This window comes from Equus przewalskii, chromosome 5 (assembly GCF_037783145.1).
Source record: "Equus przewalskii isolate Varuska chromosome 5, EquPr2, whole genome shotgun sequence".
Lineage (NCBI taxonomy): Eukaryota > Metazoa > Chordata > Mammalia > Perissodactyla > Equidae > Equus > Equus przewalskii.
Window position 1 is genome coordinate 19,890,383 of NC_091835.1, and position 20,464 is coordinate 19,910,846.

Below are 20,464 nucleotides of genomic sequence, written 5' to 3' on the forward strand. Positions count from 1 at the left end.
TCAAAATGTTCCACCTTATTGGGTCTGCCCGTGATAATTTTCAATGCCTCTTATTCTCCCTTCATTTAACGAGGGCCTTTCAGCCCTGATGACTCCAACAGGATGCTGAGGAATGGCTGTGACAGCTGTCCCTGGTACTGACCTGCCAGCTGCCCGCTGTTTGGTCTGGGTCTGGTTCTGCGTCTGATGGTTCGATTGAAGATGGAGTTTCTCTGAATTGGGGCATTATGACGGGGTTCTTTGTCTTGGATCTCCTGGTCAGCGTGGGGCGTCTTCTCTTCTTCTGAGAGTAACTCAGGTCTCATCTTGGTCGGTTCATCATCATTTTCCCAGGAACCACTCACCGATGATTTCTTCTGGGGCTTTTCCCAATCTTCAGGTTCCTTGGTCTCCATGGAAATAAATCCGATCGTTCCTCAGCAGAATGACTGGAGATCAATAACCTCTCCCAGCTTCATGGGGTTTGAGCGCTTTAGAATAGAAAGAGAACAATTTTCAGTCAGGGTCATCAGGCTAACTATTCCATTCAGAGCATGGAATTCCACTCCCATACAGATTTGATGAAATTTGGAATAATCTCAGCATCCTGTTGACTGCGTCTTTGTCAGTGAAAATTACAGTTTAACCACTGCAATTTGGAGGCATTCATGTATCGTCTCGTAATTGAGGTTTGTTTATTCTATTCATAGGATGCACTTTGGGGGAAAATGTTTAAAGTGGCTTGTAGAACTAATTTTCAAGTTAAACATTTTCGGAATGATTGAAGAGATGAGGAGGAGCAGAAACAGCGAGGGGAACTCGGGGAACCAGAGCGAGGGAAGGGAAGATGCACGGACACGAGAAGGGAGAGTCACAGGAAAACGAGTGACAGGAAAGCCTATGAGTGAGTGACAGGTTCCGCAGTGGGAAATTAGAGATGGGAAAACTTGAACTCCACAAGGACAAACCTCTTGTCACCTGCTGATGGCCCTCTCTGATAGGACAATGTCGTATGGCAGCTGTGGGAACAACAAGCCAGTCCCAGTCCCATCCCACAGCTGCCCTGCTAACTGGAGCAACAGCTTGGTTACCTCCCTCTGAGGGGACTGAGGAAGATAGCATCAGAACCAGGACACTTTTCATAGGAAAAAGGGGTAAATAGGAATGCACCAGGGCTGTCCAGGCAAACCCCATTTCCCTCTCATCATAGGCCTCCTTTCAGGGGAGAGTCTGTCAGAGGGGTGAGGCACCATGTGGGTCCTTTGAGTGGGTCATAGGCTGGTAGGACAGCAGGTTAGATGGAGAAGCCAAGCTAAGAATTCTTTGTGGCTTCCCACCCATTTGAGGATTCAGAACCTAGAGTCCCATGGACTTCAGAGGCTTTAGGGGCTACATAAATCATATGCAGAGGTGTGTATGTGCATATACATTTTTCTTGATTACAGGTGCAGAACTTCCACCGTGTTCTCAAGGGGGTCAGAGACTCAGGAAAGCTTGAGAATCACCTCTTCTATCTCTGTTTTCTTCTGTAAAATGGAGAGAATGGGGGGCTACACTTGAGGGCACCCCCATTTCTCACTGCACCCCTCTGCTTACAGCCAGATGTCCTGGTTACTCCAAGCCCCTCCCTTTGGAGGCCCTCATGGGTGAGTTCCCAAACGCCCTTTCTTCCCCCCACCCCAGTCCAAACACACACTGGTGATTTCAGGTCAGGTGATCTTAGAATATTCACGAAGGGCGTGGGCTTCCCCTGCCCCAGGCAGAGAATACCCTTGTTTTTCTAAGGCAGGAATGAGGACTTTCTGGGTAGGGGAGATTTCGGGACCATTCTGGTTCCTGGAACCAGCTACCTAATGACATAGATGCACACGGTTCGCCCTGGGGTACTGCCTCCTTTCCTACCTGCCTGCAGGTCTGGTGACATTCGATCAATGCCCCTGCCCATGAGTAATCAGCCAAGCAGAACCGAGCACTGAGACAAGAGCCTGCCTTGGGGCAGCTTGGCCAGGTGCAAGGGTGCTGCCCGGGCTTGTGGGGGCCTGGGGAGCTCCTTCACTGCCATGCTCAGCTGTGGGACCCCAGCACACCACTTGCAGCCCCAGCGTCTGTGTTCTGATCCTTACAAGCCAGGGTGTGTGCACCGTGTCATCAGAGAGGTCTTTTGCCTTGGAGACAAATGCTGCTGTTTCAGGTCTCTGGAAAGGAGAGTGCAGAGGCTAAGAGGTCACATTTAGGTGCTGGACGTCCCTCCCAGGTACTCCTTATTATAATAAGCGACGTTTATTATAAACGTGGCAAGGAACCCACAGCTTGCGGGCAGTGTGGGTGATTTCCATTCACAGCAAGTTTAACCTGAGTCAACAAGGGGATGTGGTTACAATGAAAACTACACTGTGCTGGGGCCACACCCTAGAACGAGAGAGTGAGAGGTTTCCATCCCCGCCAGGTGAGTGGGGGACCCCCTGCCCTGAGCTCTTCGGGAAAGCCGCCCATCCAAATAGTGGCTGGAGGGATGTGCAGAGAAGCCCCAGGAGGGATGAGGTCCAGGGTGTCACATCTGCTCCCTGGGGCCTGGGGCAGAGAAGGGGTGGAATTAGGACCACAGGAGAGGGCAGATTTCAGCTTTGGATTTCAGAGCCATCCAAACATGGAACGACTGCTTTGGGGAGAGTGAATTCCCCGTCCCTGGAGGTGTCCAGATGGAGGCTGTTGGGATTTTAGGATTCAGTGACTCTGACCTACCGCCCTAACCTCTCCTTCCATCTCCTTTCTCTTGCTCCCTATTCTCAGCCTCCTGTTCTCAGCTGAGGGTTGAGAGGGGGCAGCAAGTGGGCAGAGGTCCCACTGGGCGGTGAGTAATGCAGGAGTTAACTGTGTGTTGGGGCTCGTCTGTGGAGGTCTCTGAACCCGGTCAGGGAGTTCCTATGCATCCTTGATGACCGGGAGCTAGGAGGTGGCAGGATCTCAGAAGCTCTGGACAGGCTGGACTGGGGGACCAAGGACAGAGGGCAGTTATCACTCAGGTATCACCCAGCTGTGGCAGGTGAGTGCCGAGACCAGGGGGGCCCGGGTGGGGAAGACGTGCAAGAGGAAAGACAGAATCAGTGACTCATGGTGGCTTTGGAAGGAGTGGAGAGGGGGCAGTCCCAGCGGCCGGGTGTGGACCAGGGTAGCTGAGCAGGCCAGTGCCACTCACTGCCCGTCAGGGAAGCAGGAGCGAGGCCAGCTCGGGGTTGGAGCATGCTGGATCGGGGATGTGCCGTTGGGGAACCGCCCAGGAGGAGAGTCTGCGTGGGGAATCCTTGACCAGAGCCGCCTGACTGTCAGGGACAGGGCGTCGCCTGCTCTGACCACCGGGCGTCTCCAGGGCCTCCCTGTCGTGGCGTTGAACACAGGCTGTTTTGTGACATTTCGGGTTATTACATCACCATTATTATTTTAGGCTGCATTTTTTAAAAATTGGGGTATAATTTTCATACAGTAGAATTTGTCCTTGTTAGTGTACAGTTCTGGGAGTTTTGACAAACACATAGAGTTCATGTAAGCACTACAACTGAGATGCAGGACATTCCATCACCCCGAAAGTTCCCTCCTGCACCCCCAGCCCCTGGTGCCACTCTGCTGTATTCGTTCCTCCGGCTTGTCTTTTCCTGACTGTCCTGTAGATGGAACGACCTGGTAGGTAGCCCTTGGCATCTGGCTTCCTTTGGTTCGCGGGACGCGTTTGCCATCCAACCCTGTTGTATCACCACTAACCACCAATGTTTGTGCGGTGTTAGGAACCCACGGAAGCCTGCACCATGTATTGTGATGGGCACTTGGCTGGGAGTCGGGGGACCTGGGTTCGAATCTCTGTTTCCTGCTGCCTGTAATCACTTGCTTACACCGGGCAGGTCAGGGCCTCAGTTTCTCGTCCAGGAAATTAGCTGGCTCTCAAATTCCATGATGTAGGGAGGCTCAGAGAGCCCACAGAGGGCATGACAAGAGCCCTGGGGATTGCTCTCAAACCATCCTTGTCATTCTCTTTAGTGAGGGGTGTCTGAAACCCTGAGAAAGTGGATTCCATCATTAAGACCACACACACATACACACACGAAGAATTTGTCAAACGGTCTAAAAGAAATCTCTAATTCTGCCTCAATTATTGCCTATTTCAGGCAAATATGTTCTCCATCTGAAATATTTTTATAATCGCTCCAATTCTTCTATATCCATTAACTGCTGGAAAGTCTGACAGCTCTCTTGCCCCAACTCCACCCCCCCCCATCTTCTAATGTTTTTCTTAAACTCCTCATGTCTTTCTGTTCCAGGTGGCTTCAGGGTGGAAGTGCATGGGAGTAGCTGTGTGATTGGAAGGGGAAAGGCTTATGGGGAAGCTGCATTTGCACAGCGTTCATTCATTCATTCACTCAGTCACTCAGCAAGCATTGCTGGCATGTTGTCCACGTCTGGCACCTGCTGGCCTGGCCACACCACCACTCCTTAAACTTTTGATGTTTACAACCATGAAAAAATGGATGAATTGGCTGCCTGAGGTCGATGTGATAATCACCCCCATTTTACAGACGAAGAAGCTGCAAGTCAGAGAGCTCTGATAACTTGCCCAGTGTCATAGCCCTGGTAAATGGTACGGCGAGGGCCACACCATGTCTGTCTCACTTTTTTAGGGGGGGGAACCTGAGACCCATGTGATGTGGTCAAAACCTGCTGTTGAAAGATTGGCTGCAGGCTGGCCTGGATGAATCAGAGACAGGAGCAGGGGTTCTAGTCTGCTCTCAGTGCAAGCTATGTGGCTTCAGACACATGAGCCAAGAGTGACTGTTAAACCTCCGGGGGTTGGGCTGAGGGCCAGGGTGCCTCCCTGCATGAGTCAGTGGCCTGGGAGGTCAGGACACGGGAGAAAGTGGTGGGGAGTCAAGGGAGAAGATGGTCATAAGCCCAGCTCTGGCAACCCAAACCAGCTGCTGGGGGTAAGAGGACAATGGCATGGTGGGCGTGGGGTTGGGGGCTGTGTGTCCCCTGGACCAGGGCTTCTCAGACATCTGTCCATGCGCCAGTCATCGCGGAGCTCTTGTTAAGATGCAGATTCTGACTCAGGAGGTGCAGGGTGGGGCCTGAGATGCCCATGCGACAAGTCCTTGGACCAGCCTTGAGCAAAGTCCTGGGGGTGCAGGACCTCAGCAGGCCCTCAGCAGGTGTGGGAACGGGTGCACTAGGGAGCTCCGGGTGCTGCCCCTCACTCTGGACAGTTCTGGGCCGTGTTGCTGCAGGTCAGAGGCAGACAGAAGTCCTGATGGGGGGCAGGGCTGGGGCAGGTAGGAGGAGGGGGTGTCAGGAGAGGGGGCAAAGAGGGCTAAAGCAGGGGCTGTCCCTCCACTGTCCCATTCTGCCCCTTACAAGAGAATGAAGTGGGGGGAGGGAGAGATGGTGGAAAACAAGAGACATGGAGGAAGGATCCTCCGCAGGGCCTGAGGGCATGCACAAACAAGGCTGAGGGAGCTGAGCGCCGCTCTGAAGCAGGCCCCTCTGGGGGCCGGGATGGCCCAGGAAGACAGATCCGGCCTTCGGGCTGTTCATAGGGGCCACGGGGGGAACAGAGAGTACAAGGCAAGGAGGCAAGTTATGAACAAGGAGGGCAGTTGGGGGTGGGGGTGCTGGGGTGAGCAGCAGATCACGGAAGCCTTGGATGGGGGCGCTTTACTCCCTGGCTGATGAGGACACCCCAGAGGGCTGCCGAGGTCAGTGCCTGGAGCTGGGCCCTGGGCTCAGGCCCGGGCTCAGCAGAGCACCGGTTATACAGGGCAGGCCCTGCCGCTCCTGGCAGGGACACTTGGGGAGGATTCTCAACAGGACCACGCTGAAGGCCCCGCTTTTGTCTTCAGGGAGGGGGCCCAGGGCTCTGGTAACTGGGCTGTGCTAGCTGTCTCGGGGGTGCGGGGGCGCGGGGAATGTGGCCTGAAGGAGGTAGGAGAATGAAGCCACCTTAGCTGTGGCTGTGACAAGGGGAAGGGCTCGAATGTGCTGCCACAGGGCAGGCTGTTCTCCACGGGAAGATGGGACCGCCCCCCCCAAGAGGGTGGCAGGGCCGACTCATCCCAGGTTTCCTGCATCATTTCCACTTTCACTCCTGGTCCCAGAGTTGGTCCCTTCCTCTCCTCCCAGGTAAAGGGCAGTGTTTGCCTTGGGCCATGAACAACAAAGGTTTCTTTCTTTTTTTCTAGAGCAAAGGGGGAAATCTAGAGAGGATTTTTGATAGCAGAGGGGAAAACAGATGAATAACTGGGGGAAGGGGCTGGAATGACTGAGGGGAAGGGGCTGGAATGACTGAGGGGAGGGGCTAGAATGACTGAGGGGAGGGGCTGGAATGACTGAGGGGAGGGGCTGGAATGACTGAGGGGAGGGGCTGGAATGACTGAGGGGAGGGGCTGGAATGACTGAGGGGAGGGGCTGGAATGACTGAGGGGAGGGGCTACAATGACTGAGGGGAGGGGCTGGAATGACTGAGGGGAGGGGCTGGAATGACTGAGGGGAGGGGCTGGAATGACTGAGGGGAGGGGCTGGAATGACTGAGGGGAGGGGCTGGAATGACTGAGGGGAGGGGCTGGAATGACTGAGGGGAGGGGCTACAATGACTGAGGGGAGGGGCTGGAATGACTGAGGGGAGGGGCTGGAATGACTGAGGGGAGGGGCTGGAATGACTGAGGGGAGGGGCTACAATGACTGAGGGGAGGGGCTGGAATGACTGAGGGGAGGGGCTGGAATAACGGACAGAGGGGTAGAATAACTGGCCATGGGGAGGACAGCCATTACTGAGGGGGAAGGAGGGAGGGAGTTGGGGTAGGTAGGGGCCTCTGAGAGGAGGCTTGAGCAGACCCTGAAGGAAGCCAGAGAGCCAGCTCCAGGCATGATGGAAGGTAAATTCCCACACCGGATTTGTCGGCTTGTTTTGGCTCAACAGGGAGAAAAGTAGAGATGATCCCTGGTTTTCCTTCAAGGCTGTGTTGCAGTGACACACTGGGAAGGAAGCAGTGGGCAGAGTCTGGGGGAGCAGCTGGGCCTGAGAGCAGAGAGAGATGGTGCATCTGGCAGGAAGCTGGACTTGAAAATGGTCCGTTGTGACAGGGTCCAAACGAACCAGAACTTGAGCTGGAAGCTTTAATACTAATTACAGTAACCACTCACTGAGAACCAACTTAGCAATCATGGTTTCTAATCCAAACAAGATCTCTTTAGAGGTGAACAATGGAACAGGGTGAAATAAGGAACATTCTCAGGGCCAGGTGGCTGCTGAGTTCCTGCCGGGCTCTCGACTCTGGAGCCACTCTCTTCCCGCCATGCCACCATCAGTGATGCATCCTGGCAGCCTGGGCCATGCACACAAAAGATGGGAAGTGGGTTGGACACGGTGACAAAATTCATGCACGAGACTAGGTAGACCATGACAGACCAAGTGTGTCACACACGCTTTCCTGATGCTGTGGCAGAAATGGGTGACACCAGTTCTGAACCAGGGCACAGACGGTGGTGCAGAGAGGTTGAACACGTTTCTTGGTTACAGGAGGGTGTTTGAATCCCAAAGTGGAGGGACATGTATCGACATCTATCTATTTACGTGTATAGTCTACAACATGAAGAAAGCCGGTGAGGGAAGAAGAAAGCCAAAGGCTCAAAGAACAAACTAGATGTTCCTGTTGGCAAATGGTTAGTGACAAGCATATGTCAGAAGAGGGATTACAAGCGGAGCATGAATCTCAGAAGACAAAGCATGACTGAGCCGTGGCAGTGGGTGATGGCGGAGGTCATCTGAGAGGACCCCGGGTGAAGAAGCCTGCAGGCGATGGCAGAGAAACTTCAGATGATGGAACTTTAGAACAAAACAAACAATTTAACTTTATTTTTTATTTATTTTCTTGGTGAGGAAGATTGGCCCTGAGCTAACATCCACGCCAATCTTCCTCTGTTTTCCATGTGGGATGCCTCCACAGCATGGCTTGATGAGCCGTGTGTAGGTCCACACCTGGGATTTGAACCTGCAAACCCCAGGCCGCCAAAGCAGAGCACTCAAACTTAATTACTACACCACTAGGCCAGCCCCAATCTTTAACTTCAGGTTTACAGAAAAGTTGCAGATGATGGAATTTTTAAAGCTGCTCTTCAAGGAACCGAGGGCTCTGAGCACAAGAATAAGTAATCATTTGGAGGTCCTCACCATTTCTGCACATAGTAGGTGCTTGGTGTAAGCAGGCAACAAGAAATGAGGAAATGAAAGACTGGCAGAGTAGACAGGGAGGGCTGGGAAGATGCTCAGATCCTCTGGCCACATCCCCTTTGCTGGAGGGGCGGGAGCTTGCCCGGGTCATGGAGCTTAAACAGCCAGGAATAGAACCCTCCCCTCCCCATGGCTGGGGGTCTGATCCACACACTCCTTCCCACTCTCTTTCTGGCACATGTGGAGAGTCTGGAAATTCGTCCTTTATCGTCAGAAGAACAGAGCAAACTCTTGGGTGAGATGCCTGCTCCCAGCTTCCCCCTAAGATCACAGCGCAGATGCTACAACAGAAAGACAGCCACCACTGCCCCGGAAGCTAAAATTAAGAACAGAGTTTATGCCAGGACCAGCAGGCTCTTCCACCAAATGTGCTAATTAGCATTAGGAAGCATCTCTGATGACTGACTTGTGCTTTCAAGTTCTGGAAAATCTATGTACATAGTTTATAAATGAAAAGGCAAAATTGGAGGGGTGGCCTGGTGGTATAGTGGTTAAGTTTGCGTGCTCTGCTTTGGTGGTCTGGGGTTGGCAGGCTCGGATCCCAGGTGCAGACCGCACCACTCGTCAAGCCACGCTGTGGTAGCATCCCACATAAAATAGAAGATGGGCACAGATGTTAGCTCAGTGACAATCTTACTCATCAAAAAAAGAGAGAAAAATTAGAAGAGAAATATGTAAAGGAGAAATCATAAAACAAGGTGTGGAAGCGTCATCGGATGTCGAGCAGGATTTTTCCCGTCATTTTGGAATTATCACTCAGGACAAACACGGCTTAGTTCTGTTCAAATTTCTGCTGCAGCCTGAGTCAGCCAGCACCCTGGAGGGATTTCTGAAGGAGGCGTGCCCCCTCCCTGTACTCCGCCTTGATAAAACAAGAGGAGGAAGAGGGGAGGAGCTTGGCTTTTTGGGTACCATATTCCATACAGAGGAAAGTGGTTCCAAGGGAGCCTTGGAAAAGCCCCGGGTTCCTGCAAGAAGGGGAGGGTCCTAGCAGGGAGTTCCTGAGCTTCCTTGGAGCCCAGAGGTTAGCAAGCAGTAGGGGTGGGAGGGCTGCTGAGGGAGCCACTAGGCCCAGCAATGGGATGCCCAAGCTGGAGAAAGGGTTGGGAGCATGCATGTACCTCTGGGTCCAGAGGGAGATGTGGTGGCCTCTCTGAGAGGGATGGGAAGGCGAAGAGATGCAGATGTACACAAGCCCAAGACAGCCTCCGACAAACCCATCAGCTGAGGTGTCAGAGCCAGGCTGGACCAGAGGGATGCCTCCTATCATGGGCACGCAGCCAGCCGTGGAAGGAGACCTCGGCTTGCCAATCCCTGCCGCCTCATCACCCCAGGGGCCAGATCATCCCTCACCCCCCAGATAATCTAGCCTGTGTTAGAGGGAGGGGAGAGGAACTTTGAATAGCATGAGGTTGAACTTTGGAAACTGAACGTGGCTGAAATGGGCAAAGGATATGAACGGAGAGTTCACAGAAAAGGAAATACAAATCACTCTTGAAAAACCTGTGAAAGATGTTCAACTTCATGTCTCATAAGAGAAAAGGAAACCCAAACCACAGTGAGATCCCTTTGTCACCTGTAATTGGCAAAAAATCACAAGTTTGAAAAGTGGTTGGTAAGGCTGAGGGACAACAGGCAACGCCCATCATTGTTGGTGGGATTTTCTGTTGATTTCCCCCCCGTTGGGGCAGTTTGGCAACGTTTATCAAGTGCCAGCCACCCCACCTGCAGGAATTTGGCCCATGGATCTGCTTGCACACATGGGGCGTGGTCTGTGTGCAGGTGACCCACTGTAGCACTGTCTGGGAGCAAACCACTGAAGACACTACAATGTCTCCGTCAGGAGCTGCTCACACCAAGTAGGAAATTCTACTTTTCCATCAATGCAAGAAGATGCAGTTGTAAAAGCAAGAAAGAGGCAGCTCCATATACTGATCCAGAAAGGATCTTAGGATATCTCAAAAAACACAAAAACAAGAGCAGAAGAGTATGTATGACATATGATGTTTCCGTCAGTGTACAAGGGTGCAAGGGGGAAATATATTCAGCTTCTGAGAGGAGTTCTCAGAAATGGGTATCAATGGTTGCGTATATCTTTTTTTATTAGAAGAGGGAGACTGGGCAGATAGAGAATAGGGATGGAAGGGAAGACGACCTAAGACTACATCTCTTTTAATATTTTAAAAAATTTGTAAAAAGCTATGTCAATGTATTAACCTATTGAAAAATTAAATAGATAAATCTCTTGAGAAAAAGTGAAAAGGACAGAATCTTAAATATAGAAATGAATCACTTCTAAAAACTGAAGGAGACAGGGAAGTTATGGGATCTGACCAAGAATCCCCCAGGAGCCTTGCCATGGAGCAGGGCAGTGTGTTTGGACAGAGGCCAGCTGGTAGCCGGGATGGGGAAAAATAAAGCTGTTTTATGTTTATACCTTCAAAACTCGAGATTTCCCAAAAAATCGGATATGGGATAAGGATGCACTGTTAAATGAGATGTTTTAATTCCCTAATTAAAATGTTCTCAGAGTGAGTTAAATAAAACGGAGGCAATTTCATAATCAGTAGGAAGTCTTAGTACAATATAACACATCAGTGGGGTAGTGACAAAATTAAATACCAATCTCCAGGAAAGACCTTTAAAAGTGAGACTAGAAGGAAAATTCATCACGATAAAGAGCACTGTGCACATCCAAAATACAGTGAGGTTGGAAATTCAGAGCAGAATACTGCACTCATCACTAGTGACATGTTTCTTGGGGTCTGAGACATAAATATTATCAGATAGAAAGATGAAATAATCATCATTTGCAGCTGATATGATCTACATGCCTAGAGAACCAAAAAGAACCAACTGAAACTATTGGAATTACAAAGAATTCAGCCCAAGGCCAGAATAGGATAGATTCAACAATAACAAGAAAGTATAGAGAGTCCAATCATAGTAGTAACAAAACCAGAAAACACAGGGTAACTGCATTAATAAATACAAGCAACCTATGTAAAGGAAAAGCTTGAGAGATGAAAGGAGACTTGGACATTTAGAGAATCATGGGCTTTTCTTGGATGGGAAAATGGAAAATTTTAAATATGCCAATTCTCACCAAGATGATATATAGTTTTGGTGCCATTCCAATGAAAAAAATTCTAATTAAAAAAACCACATTGGAATGTTTTGATAAAATGATAATGAAGTTCATCTTCAGGATAGACAGGCAAGGTTAGCTCAAATTTTTTGAGAAATGTAGGTAGTAAACAGAGTCTACTTCCTCTAAGTATCATAAGATGCTGCAGTAATTAAAGGAATGTGGTACTGGCACAGGGTAGTCAATCAATGAAACAGAATGGCTAGCCCAGAAATGAATTTTTATCTACAAAAATGTTATTTTATAGAAGAGGCATCACAAGCATAAAAAATGGAGGGATTAAAAAACCAGGCAAAAACATCACAAGGAAAGAAATCATAGACTACTATCTCCTAATTAATTAATAATTAATGTAATTAACTAATAATTAAAGTAGATGGAAAAGACCTCAACAAAATACTTGCAAACTGATATATAAAAAGGATTATACACCATGACCAAGTAGAATTTATTCCAGGAATGCAAGGTTGGTTTAACATGCAAAAATCAACTAATATTATGCACCATACCAATAAAATAAAAGACAAAAACTACATTATCATCTCAATGGACATTTGACTTCAAACAGCATTTGACAGAATTCAATACTTCTTTATAATAAAAATAATCAACAAACCAGGTATGGAAGAAAACTTCCTCAATTTGATAAAGGGCATCTATGAAAATGCCACTGCTAATATTGTAATTAATTGTGAAAGACTGGACGTTTTCCTATAAGATTGGGAAGAAGATAAGGATGCCCACTCTCACCACTACAATTTGACATTGTAATGGAGGTTCTAGCCAGGGCAATTAGTCCAGAAAAAGAAATAGAAGATATTCAGATTGGAAAGGAAGGAGTAAAACTGTCTTTATTCACAGATGACATGATTTTGTATTTAGAAAATCCTAAGGAATCTCCTAAAAAAAAACTGTTAGAAATAAACAAGTTCAGCAAGGTTTCAGGATACAAGATCAATACACAAAAACCTATTGCATTTTTATACAGTAAGAATGAACATATCAGAAATGAAATTAAGAAAATAATTCTATTTACAGTATCATCAAAAAAATTAGGAATATAAATTTAACAAAAAAGCACAAAATTTATATTCTGAAAACTACAAAATATTATTTAAAGAAACTAAAGAAGAGTTAAATAGATGGAAAGACATTCCATTTTCATGGATCAGAAGAATTAATATTAAGATGGTATTACTCCCCAAATTGATCTCCATATTTGACACAACCCAAATCCAAATCCTAGCTTGCTTTTTTGCAGGAATTAATAAACCAATCATCAAATTCACATGGAAATTCAAGAGACCGATGCCAAAACAATCTTGAAAAAGAAGAGTAAAGTTGGGCTCACACTTCCTGATTTCAAGACTTACTATATAGCAACAGTAATCAAGACAGTGTGGTACTGACACAAGGATAGACATATAGGTCAATGGAATAGAATTGAGAATCCATAAGTAAACCAGTAAATCTGTGGTCAATTAATTTTTGACGTGGGTGCCAAGACCATTCAATGGGAAAAGAAGAGTCTTTTCAACAAATGGTGTTGGGACAGCTAAGTATCCACATGCAAAAGGATGCATTTGCATCTCTACCTCACACCATATACAAAAATTAACTCAAAATGGATCGAAGACCTAAATATAAGAGCAAAAACTATAAAACTATTAGCAGAAAACATAGGTGTAAATCTTCTTGACATTGGATTAGGCAATGGTTTCTTACATGTGACACCAAAAGCACAAGCAACAAAAGGAAAAAAGAATTGGACACGACCAAAATTAAAAATTTTTGTGCTTCAAAGAATATCATCAAGAAATTGAAAAAACAGCTCACAAAATAGAAGAAAACTTTTGCAAATCATGTATCTGATAAGGATCTTATATCTAGACTATATAAAGAACTCATACAACTCAAGAATAAGAAGATAACCCAATAAAAATATGGCAAAGGATCTGAATAGACGTTTTTCCAAAGAAGTTATACAAATGGCCAATAAGCACATGAAAACTTGCTCAACATCATTAGTCATCAGGGAAATGCAAATCAGAACCACAGTGTGATATTACTTCATATCCACTAGGTTGGCTATAATCAAAAAGACAGATAATTACAAATCTTGGTGAGGATGTAGAGAAATTGGAATCCTATACACTACTGATGGGAATGTAAAATGGTGCAGGCATTTTGGAAAATAATCTGGCAGTTCCTCAAAAGATTAAACATAGAATTACCAAAGGACCTAGCCATTCCATTCCTAAGTATATTCCCAAGAGAAATGCAAACACATGTCCACACAAAAAGCTGTATATGAATATTCACAGCAGCATTATTTATAACAGGAAAAAAGTGGAAGCAACCCAGATACCTATCAACTGATGAATGGATAAATAAAATATGGTATATTCTCACAATGGAATATTATTCAGCCATGAAAAGAAATTAAGTATCAATACGTGCTACAACGTGAATGAAACTTGAAAACATTTTGCTAAGTGAAAGAAGCCAGTCACAAAGGACCACATATTGTCTGATTTCATTTACATGAACTATCCAGTACAGGCAAATCCACAGAGACAGAAAGTAGATTAGTGGTTGCCTAGGGCTGGAAGGGTTGTGGGGAGTGGGGAGTGGGTGACTGCTAATGGGGATGGGATTTCTTTGGGGGAGATGATGAAAATATTCTAAAATTGATTGTGATGATGGTTGCATGATTCTGTGAACATACTCAAACTCATTGAATTGTGTATTTTAAAAGGGTGAATTGTGTAGAATGTGAATCATATCTCAATAAAATTGTTATTAAAAAGGGAGGGTTTCAATAAAAATTTGCAATGTTGGTTAGCAGTTTGGGAAAAATATCAGTTTAGATCCTCAAAATAAATTCCCTAAATAAACTCCAAAGATGTTAAAGCTTTAACTGTTTTCTTCAAAGAGTGGGCCATTCTGAGAAGGAATTAAACGGTTTCCAAATCTTGCCATACACCCTGGAAAAGCAGTATAGGTGTTGAGATCTTTGGTTGAGTGGTTGCATGAGTTGGGCACATGGCTTCCCCTTGGGGCCTCTTGTCCTCAACTGTCATGTTGGGAGGACAAGTGTTACCCAAGTCCTGGGACGAATTCAAGGATGCCTGGTGCTGGCTCTCAACGTGGGGTAGCTGTTTTCTTTATGCGTTATCATGCAAAATATAATACATGTTTATACTTACAGCTCACTTATCCAACACAGCAGATAAATTTAAGAAAGGACAAAAGAAAGAAAAATATAGAAGAAAGGGGACATAAAATTTAGTGGGGGATAAAGCTAAAAATTCCTGTTGCAAAGACTCTTGCCCTGAGCCTCCTAGCAGTCAAGGTGAAAAGAGGAAACACAGCAGTGCCTCATTCTACTGCAGTCAGGGAGAAAGATCAACCAATTGCTCAGGAGAAATCGTGTTAGCACTAAGGCCAGCTAAGAGATTTCTATCAAGGACTTTTATGGCAGAGGGTGCTGCCATGCAGTGATTTTCAAACTTTTAAGAGCTAGTTAAATATATAGTTTCCTGGGCACCATGTCCAGATTGTGGACTGAGTAAGGCTGAAGTGGATCCCAGGTACATGCATTTTAGAGAGTGTCCTCCATTATCCATGGACCCCGGGCTGTTGGTTCCAGTAGGGTGGTCTCTCTCCTGGACCTACAAAGCTCGCACACCCACATGCAAACAGGTTTCTTAAGACTCTTGCTTTGTGCCTCGGTCAGTGTGGGCTTCACACAAAAACACAACCAGCCAGAAACCATTCTTCAGGGTGACACGGTGCAGGCTTCCGTCTGATCGTGGGTGGGGGATTCTAGAGCAGTTTTGGAAGGAGACAGAGACTCTCCATCTTCCCCTCAGTGGAGTGTTTGGTAAATATTCGGTGGGATCATCTTCAGATCCTGCTCCTGGATAAGCATATAGGGGTGGCTTGTCTGTGTTGCCTGTAAACTACTGAGTCAGAGTCGACTAGGGGTTTGTGGGGAGTTGACACCCTTCAGGGAAATGAGGGGATGGTATTTCTCCAGGAGAGTCAAGATTATCCTCATAAAGCACATTGCTCGAATCTACTCTAGCCCACCAGCAGATACGAGATGGAGCCACAGAGCTCCGTTCTATGGTGTCAAGGTCTTGACACGTCCAGCCTGGAAAATTCCTTGGCAGGTGGTGCAAGATTCTTCTTTTGGCCTCCATCCCACCCCCGACATCAGAGTGAAACATTCACAGAATGTCTTGCCTTGCTCAACATTGCTTCCTGGTATCCCCTCCAAGGTAAACTCTTTGTGAAATATCCACCCAGGTAATTGAATGAGGCAGCTCGTTCTCTGCAAAGATTATCTATAAACCAGGAAAAAGGTGGGAGCAGCAGCATTTACCCAAAGTGGCGGCGTTAGTATTAGACATATGGACCCACAGCTCTTCTTTCTGGTTTTAATTCGCCAGCTTGTCCTATTGTCTCTTGAGGCCACTTTCAGGTTGAATTCATAAAACCTTATTGGCCAAGGATAAAAGAATGCCCAACTTTTACACTTTGGAGCAAGGGGACAGACCCCGGGGTCGTTCCTGAGGGATTTCAACCAATCACTAGGCCATACAATGAAGAGGAGGCCACGCTTCCGTTTTACCCTTTCATATAGTTAAATTCTTTTTTAAAAAAATTTAAGTATAGCAGAATACAGACAGTGCTCATATGTAAGTGTACAGATCGCTGACTGTGTACACACTTGTGTACCCAACACCCAGACCCAGGAGAACATCACCACCACCACTCCAGAAAGTCTGTATGCCCCTTCTCTTCCTCTGCCCCCAAGGATAACCTCTGACCTCTGACCTCTAACAGCATGGTTTAGCGTTGCCTCTCTGGGTACTTTATGTAAATGGAATCGTTCAGTGTTCTCTTTTGTGTCTGACTTCCTCCCGGGGCATTTGGCTGGGGAGATGCATCCACTTGGCTGGTGGCTTCAGAATCATCTGGGCAGTTCAAACACAGATCACCCGCCTCCCCCAGAGCTTCTGATTCAGGAGGTTGGGGCGGGGCCCGGGGGTTTGTATTTCTCAGAAGTTCTCAGTTGCTGCCGTTGCTGGTCTAGGGACCACCTCCTTTAATCTGGCACATCCCCTTTCCTCTGAAAAAGGAGCCTGGGCTTGTCATTATTGTAGATTCCAGAAATCACTGAGGGGCAACTGACCCACAGGCGTGGCAGAGGGATGGGCCGAGTGGAGGCCGGAGCTGGCGTTCCCAGGGCCAGGGCAGAAGACCAGGCCGTGTCCTGAGCTGACGCTGGCCTCTGTTGTTAGTCATCAGCCGGGCCAGAGAGAGGGTTTCATTTCTCTGCTGTCCTGTTCCTGACAGGGACAGCTGCGATTTCAATTCTTCGGGCCTCTAGGCTCCTTCAGGAGTGGGCAGGACACAGTGGAGATTTCTGGATGTAAACTGGTCACATCCTGGCCAGAAGGCCCCCAGCGTCCTGCTGCACACAGCACCTGTCGGCTCCTTCCCTCCTCCAGCCACCCACCTGACACCAGGCCATCCCCAGCCCTCAGAGGGGGCTTAGGCGAGGACCTCACTTTCCTCTTCTTCTCTCCAATGTCTGTCCTCCTCGGGGCTTCAGTCGCATGTGAGCGAGGCTCCCGGCGCCCTGCTTCACCCTGCCTCCCTGCTAATGCATCCCGTCCACTCCTCTTCCAGCCTCGCCCTCTCTACTCCCATCACTCCCTCTTGAGGGATCTCATCTGCTTTCGGGGCTTTCACTGTCTGTTCTTCCCAGATGCAGCCGTATCTTGTGGCCTGAGTCTCTGCCTGGAGGCAGGGTGCGGCCACCCACAGGGGCACCCACAGGCTGCGACTCCTCACCTGCCTCTGGGAGGGGCTGCCCTAATGGGACAGGGGGAGGCTCCTGGTCACCTGAAGCCGCCCTCCCCCTTGGTCTCTGGAGAGGACATGGGCCACAGGGCAGGTCAGCTGGAAGTGCTGAGGACAACGGTGATGGGCAGGAAGGCGGTGACTGAGACAGACTCCACCCAGAGAGGAACTGCCCTGTGCCGCAGACATTGTGTTCTCGCTTCCCAGAGGGAATCAGCAGTTGTCTTGTTTCAGGCACTTGCCTTTGAACTCATCTGATCCTCACACAGCCCTGTGTGGGGTGGGGGGACTGGGATTAGTCACATTTGGAGATGAGGAATCTGAAGCTCAGAGGGGCTCCGTCATTTGCACAAGATCACACAGCTGAGGTAGTGGCTGAGGCAGGATTCGAACCCAAGTCCTGCAGGTCCCAGAGCCCTGCAGTGCCCCTGGGAGGAAACGAGTGGCCGCAGTGACACAGGGGAGGGTGGAGAGAATGCCTGCTGAGGCAGAGTGTGTGCTTAGGGAGCAAGGCTGCCCTTATCACAGAACAAATGTCAGGGACAGAGTGCACAGCAGGGGACAAAGCCAGACGCCAGGATGGATGTCCCTGCTCTCTCTGGGGGCTGAGCCATCAGGCTCCCAGTGACTCCCATCACACGGGCTGCTCTCTGTTCAGCAAACCTGTCCCTCCACACTGTGTGGGGGCTTCTTCACAGGGGGCCTGGGCCGTTGAGGAGCAGGGGCTCCAGCCTGGTGCAGGGGGTCCTCCTCGACGTGGCGATGGCCCACAGTTCCCACCTGAGAATGACAGCTCTTCCCAGGCTTCTCAGTGAGTGGTGGGTGGGTGGCCTCCTACTCACTCGCTTCTTGTGCAGCCCAGCACATGTTGGGTGGTCTTCTCCCTTCCTCTGATGTCTAAGTCAGGCTGACGCCGCAGTACCGCTGGAGCGGGAGGTGAGAGAAGGTGAACCCTTCCAGCACGTCCTGGTAGGGCTCTGGGGATGGGTTTCTTGGATCCGAAACACTCCCTCCATCGTCAGCCTCCTGTCTGTAGGGTGACGGCACCTACCCAGCCCTCAGCTTGGGGTTGAACTGGCAGTCCTTGGGGGGTCCCATTTCCTCACACGCTCAGAGCCCCAGAAAACAGGTGGGAAGGAATTTCCTAACATCCCCCATCACCCCAAACATGAGTGCACCCCTCCTCTGGCTTCTCTTTCCTTCTGGAAACGTCTCTCATGTGTGCAGAGATCGCGCAGGGATTAAGGGAGACGACGGTGCCTGGCACCCCATCAACACGCCGTAACGATACTCCATAACGATGCTCCCAGGCTGCTCATTTCCCTCTTTGCAACTAAATGCGTGATCCGCTTATTTAAATTGTTTTTACTTTTTGGTGTAAAAAGAATCCAAGAATGTAAAACGTATGTAACGTTCAATAGGAAAAGCAGGTATAGAGTTGGAAAAAAGTGAATCGAGGGTCCATCGGAGCCTCGGCTTTGTCCCAGCGAAATCTATGCCTTGTCTCCGGGGACTGGCTGGTGGCAGCTCCTGGGAGTCTTGTCCCCTCTGGGCACATTGGTGACAGCAGCCACTCTCAGCTGGGGGTTGGGGGAGGCGACGGCTTAACCTAATTTCTCCAAGTGAAGTGGGAGCCAGCAGCTGCAGTGTTTTCCTGTCATTAAGAGAACTTTTACCTAATTTTCAGAAGCTGACCCTCTTTTAGGGTTTTCCTGCCATCAGACAGGCTCTGAGAAAGAGGAAGCAGTGAGCTGGGGACAAGGACCACTCCTTCTAGGGTGAGCCGCCTCAGCCAGCCACCACCCTTGGCAAGCTCCCACCCCTCTGTGGGCCAAGGTCTGCTGGACTCGGCCAGAGGGCGGCCGGCCGGGGCTGCCAGCTCCCAGTCACATTGCAAAACAGACTCTGCATGAAAGGGGGCAGTGTCGTTCCCATAGCCAGACAGGAAGATTGCTGTGTAGGAAGCTGCACGTTCCACACTGGGTCTTTGTGGGGTTCTGGTTGTGGGCCATTGGCATGCTGGAGTTGCTGTGAACCCATCTATGAACCCATATCCTAGAGGATTTATAAAAAGGTCTGCTAAAAATGACAAGACCAGTGTTGCTGTCTTGGTGAGCTCGGGCTTCCTTAGGAAAACACCGCACGCTGGGTGGCTTGCACAACAGACCCTTCTTTTCCCGCAGTTCTGGAGGCTGAAGTCCGAGATGAGGGCGTAGTATGGTCGGGTTTTGGGGAGAACACTCTTCCTGGCCTTCTTGATGTGTCCTCCTGTGGCCTTTCCTGGGTGTGTGCACCAGGAGAGAGAGTGAGAAGTCTCTCTTCGTTATCTTATGAAACATTCCGTTCCTGACAACTGGCAGAGGAATGAAGGAGAGTTGCATCTCTGGTTGGGAAAATCTCAAACCCAACCTGATTCCTCCAAATGGCTCTGGGGAACCGTATTTGTAGCAGAAGGTAGCCATCCTTCCCTCGTGCTCTGAAACCCCTTCCTGGAGAGTTGGCTCCATCCTCAGCCCTGGAAGGGGGGACCTTGCCTGCCACCACCTCCAGCCCCAGGCCATAGCTGACCAAACAGAATGGACCTTTGACCCAGGAGGAATGAAGCCAGAGGCTGGGCTGGGGTGACTGGATTCCTTCTCTGAGAGATGAGAATTGAGATGGAGACGAGGCTGGTTAGCAGGAGGCCCTGGGCTGTGTCGGGGTGGGGAGCTGTTCTGAATTGGCCGGGACCGGCCAGGTGTACGTGCAGCAGGGGCAGCAGGTCTGGAGAGAGACAGAGCAAAGCAGAAGAATGAGAGCCCAGGGAGGGAGAGAGGAAGAGGGCAGGGACGTGTCGCTTCCCCCTTTCCCATTCCTGGTTCCCAGCCCTCACAGGCCGCAGTATTCATTTTGCCCTTCAGGATCTTATATTTTTCCAATAAAATCTCTTAAAATTTTTTGCTTATCCTTGCTTGACGGGATTCCTGTGTGTTACTTCCTGTGGCCCCAAGCTGGACTTCCCTGTTTGTGGCACATCTAGATTTCCAACACTCCAATGTAGGACATGAAGTTGGACAGGTCAGTTGCGTCCCTGCGTCCTCAGTGAGCTCCGTCCACTCACTCGTTGAGACGGCACGGCTCTGTCCACACCATGCTAGGCGGTAGGTCATGAGACAGACATGGCTCCCTTGCTTGGGGCCCAAGAGAGCAGG

General features: G+C 49.1%; 1 protein-coding gene across 3 annotated transcripts in view; it reads right to left on the bottom strand.

Annotated features, from left to right (window-relative positions):
• Window positions 1-20,464, bottom strand: part of NGEF (neuronal guanine nucleotide exchange factor) — a 103,695-nt gene that overhangs the window by 73,005 nt on the left and 10,226 nt on the right. For all 3 annotated transcript variants that reach the window (XR_011539827.1, XM_070618573.1, XM_070618572.1), the window contains exon 2: window positions 143-470. Coding sequence is in view for 2 of the 3 variants with exons in the window: in XM_070618573.1 (XP_070474674.1) it covers window positions 143-395 (253 nt within the window). In the remaining variant the exon portion in view is untranslated. The remainder of the gene's footprint in view (window positions 1-142; window positions 471-20,464) is intronic.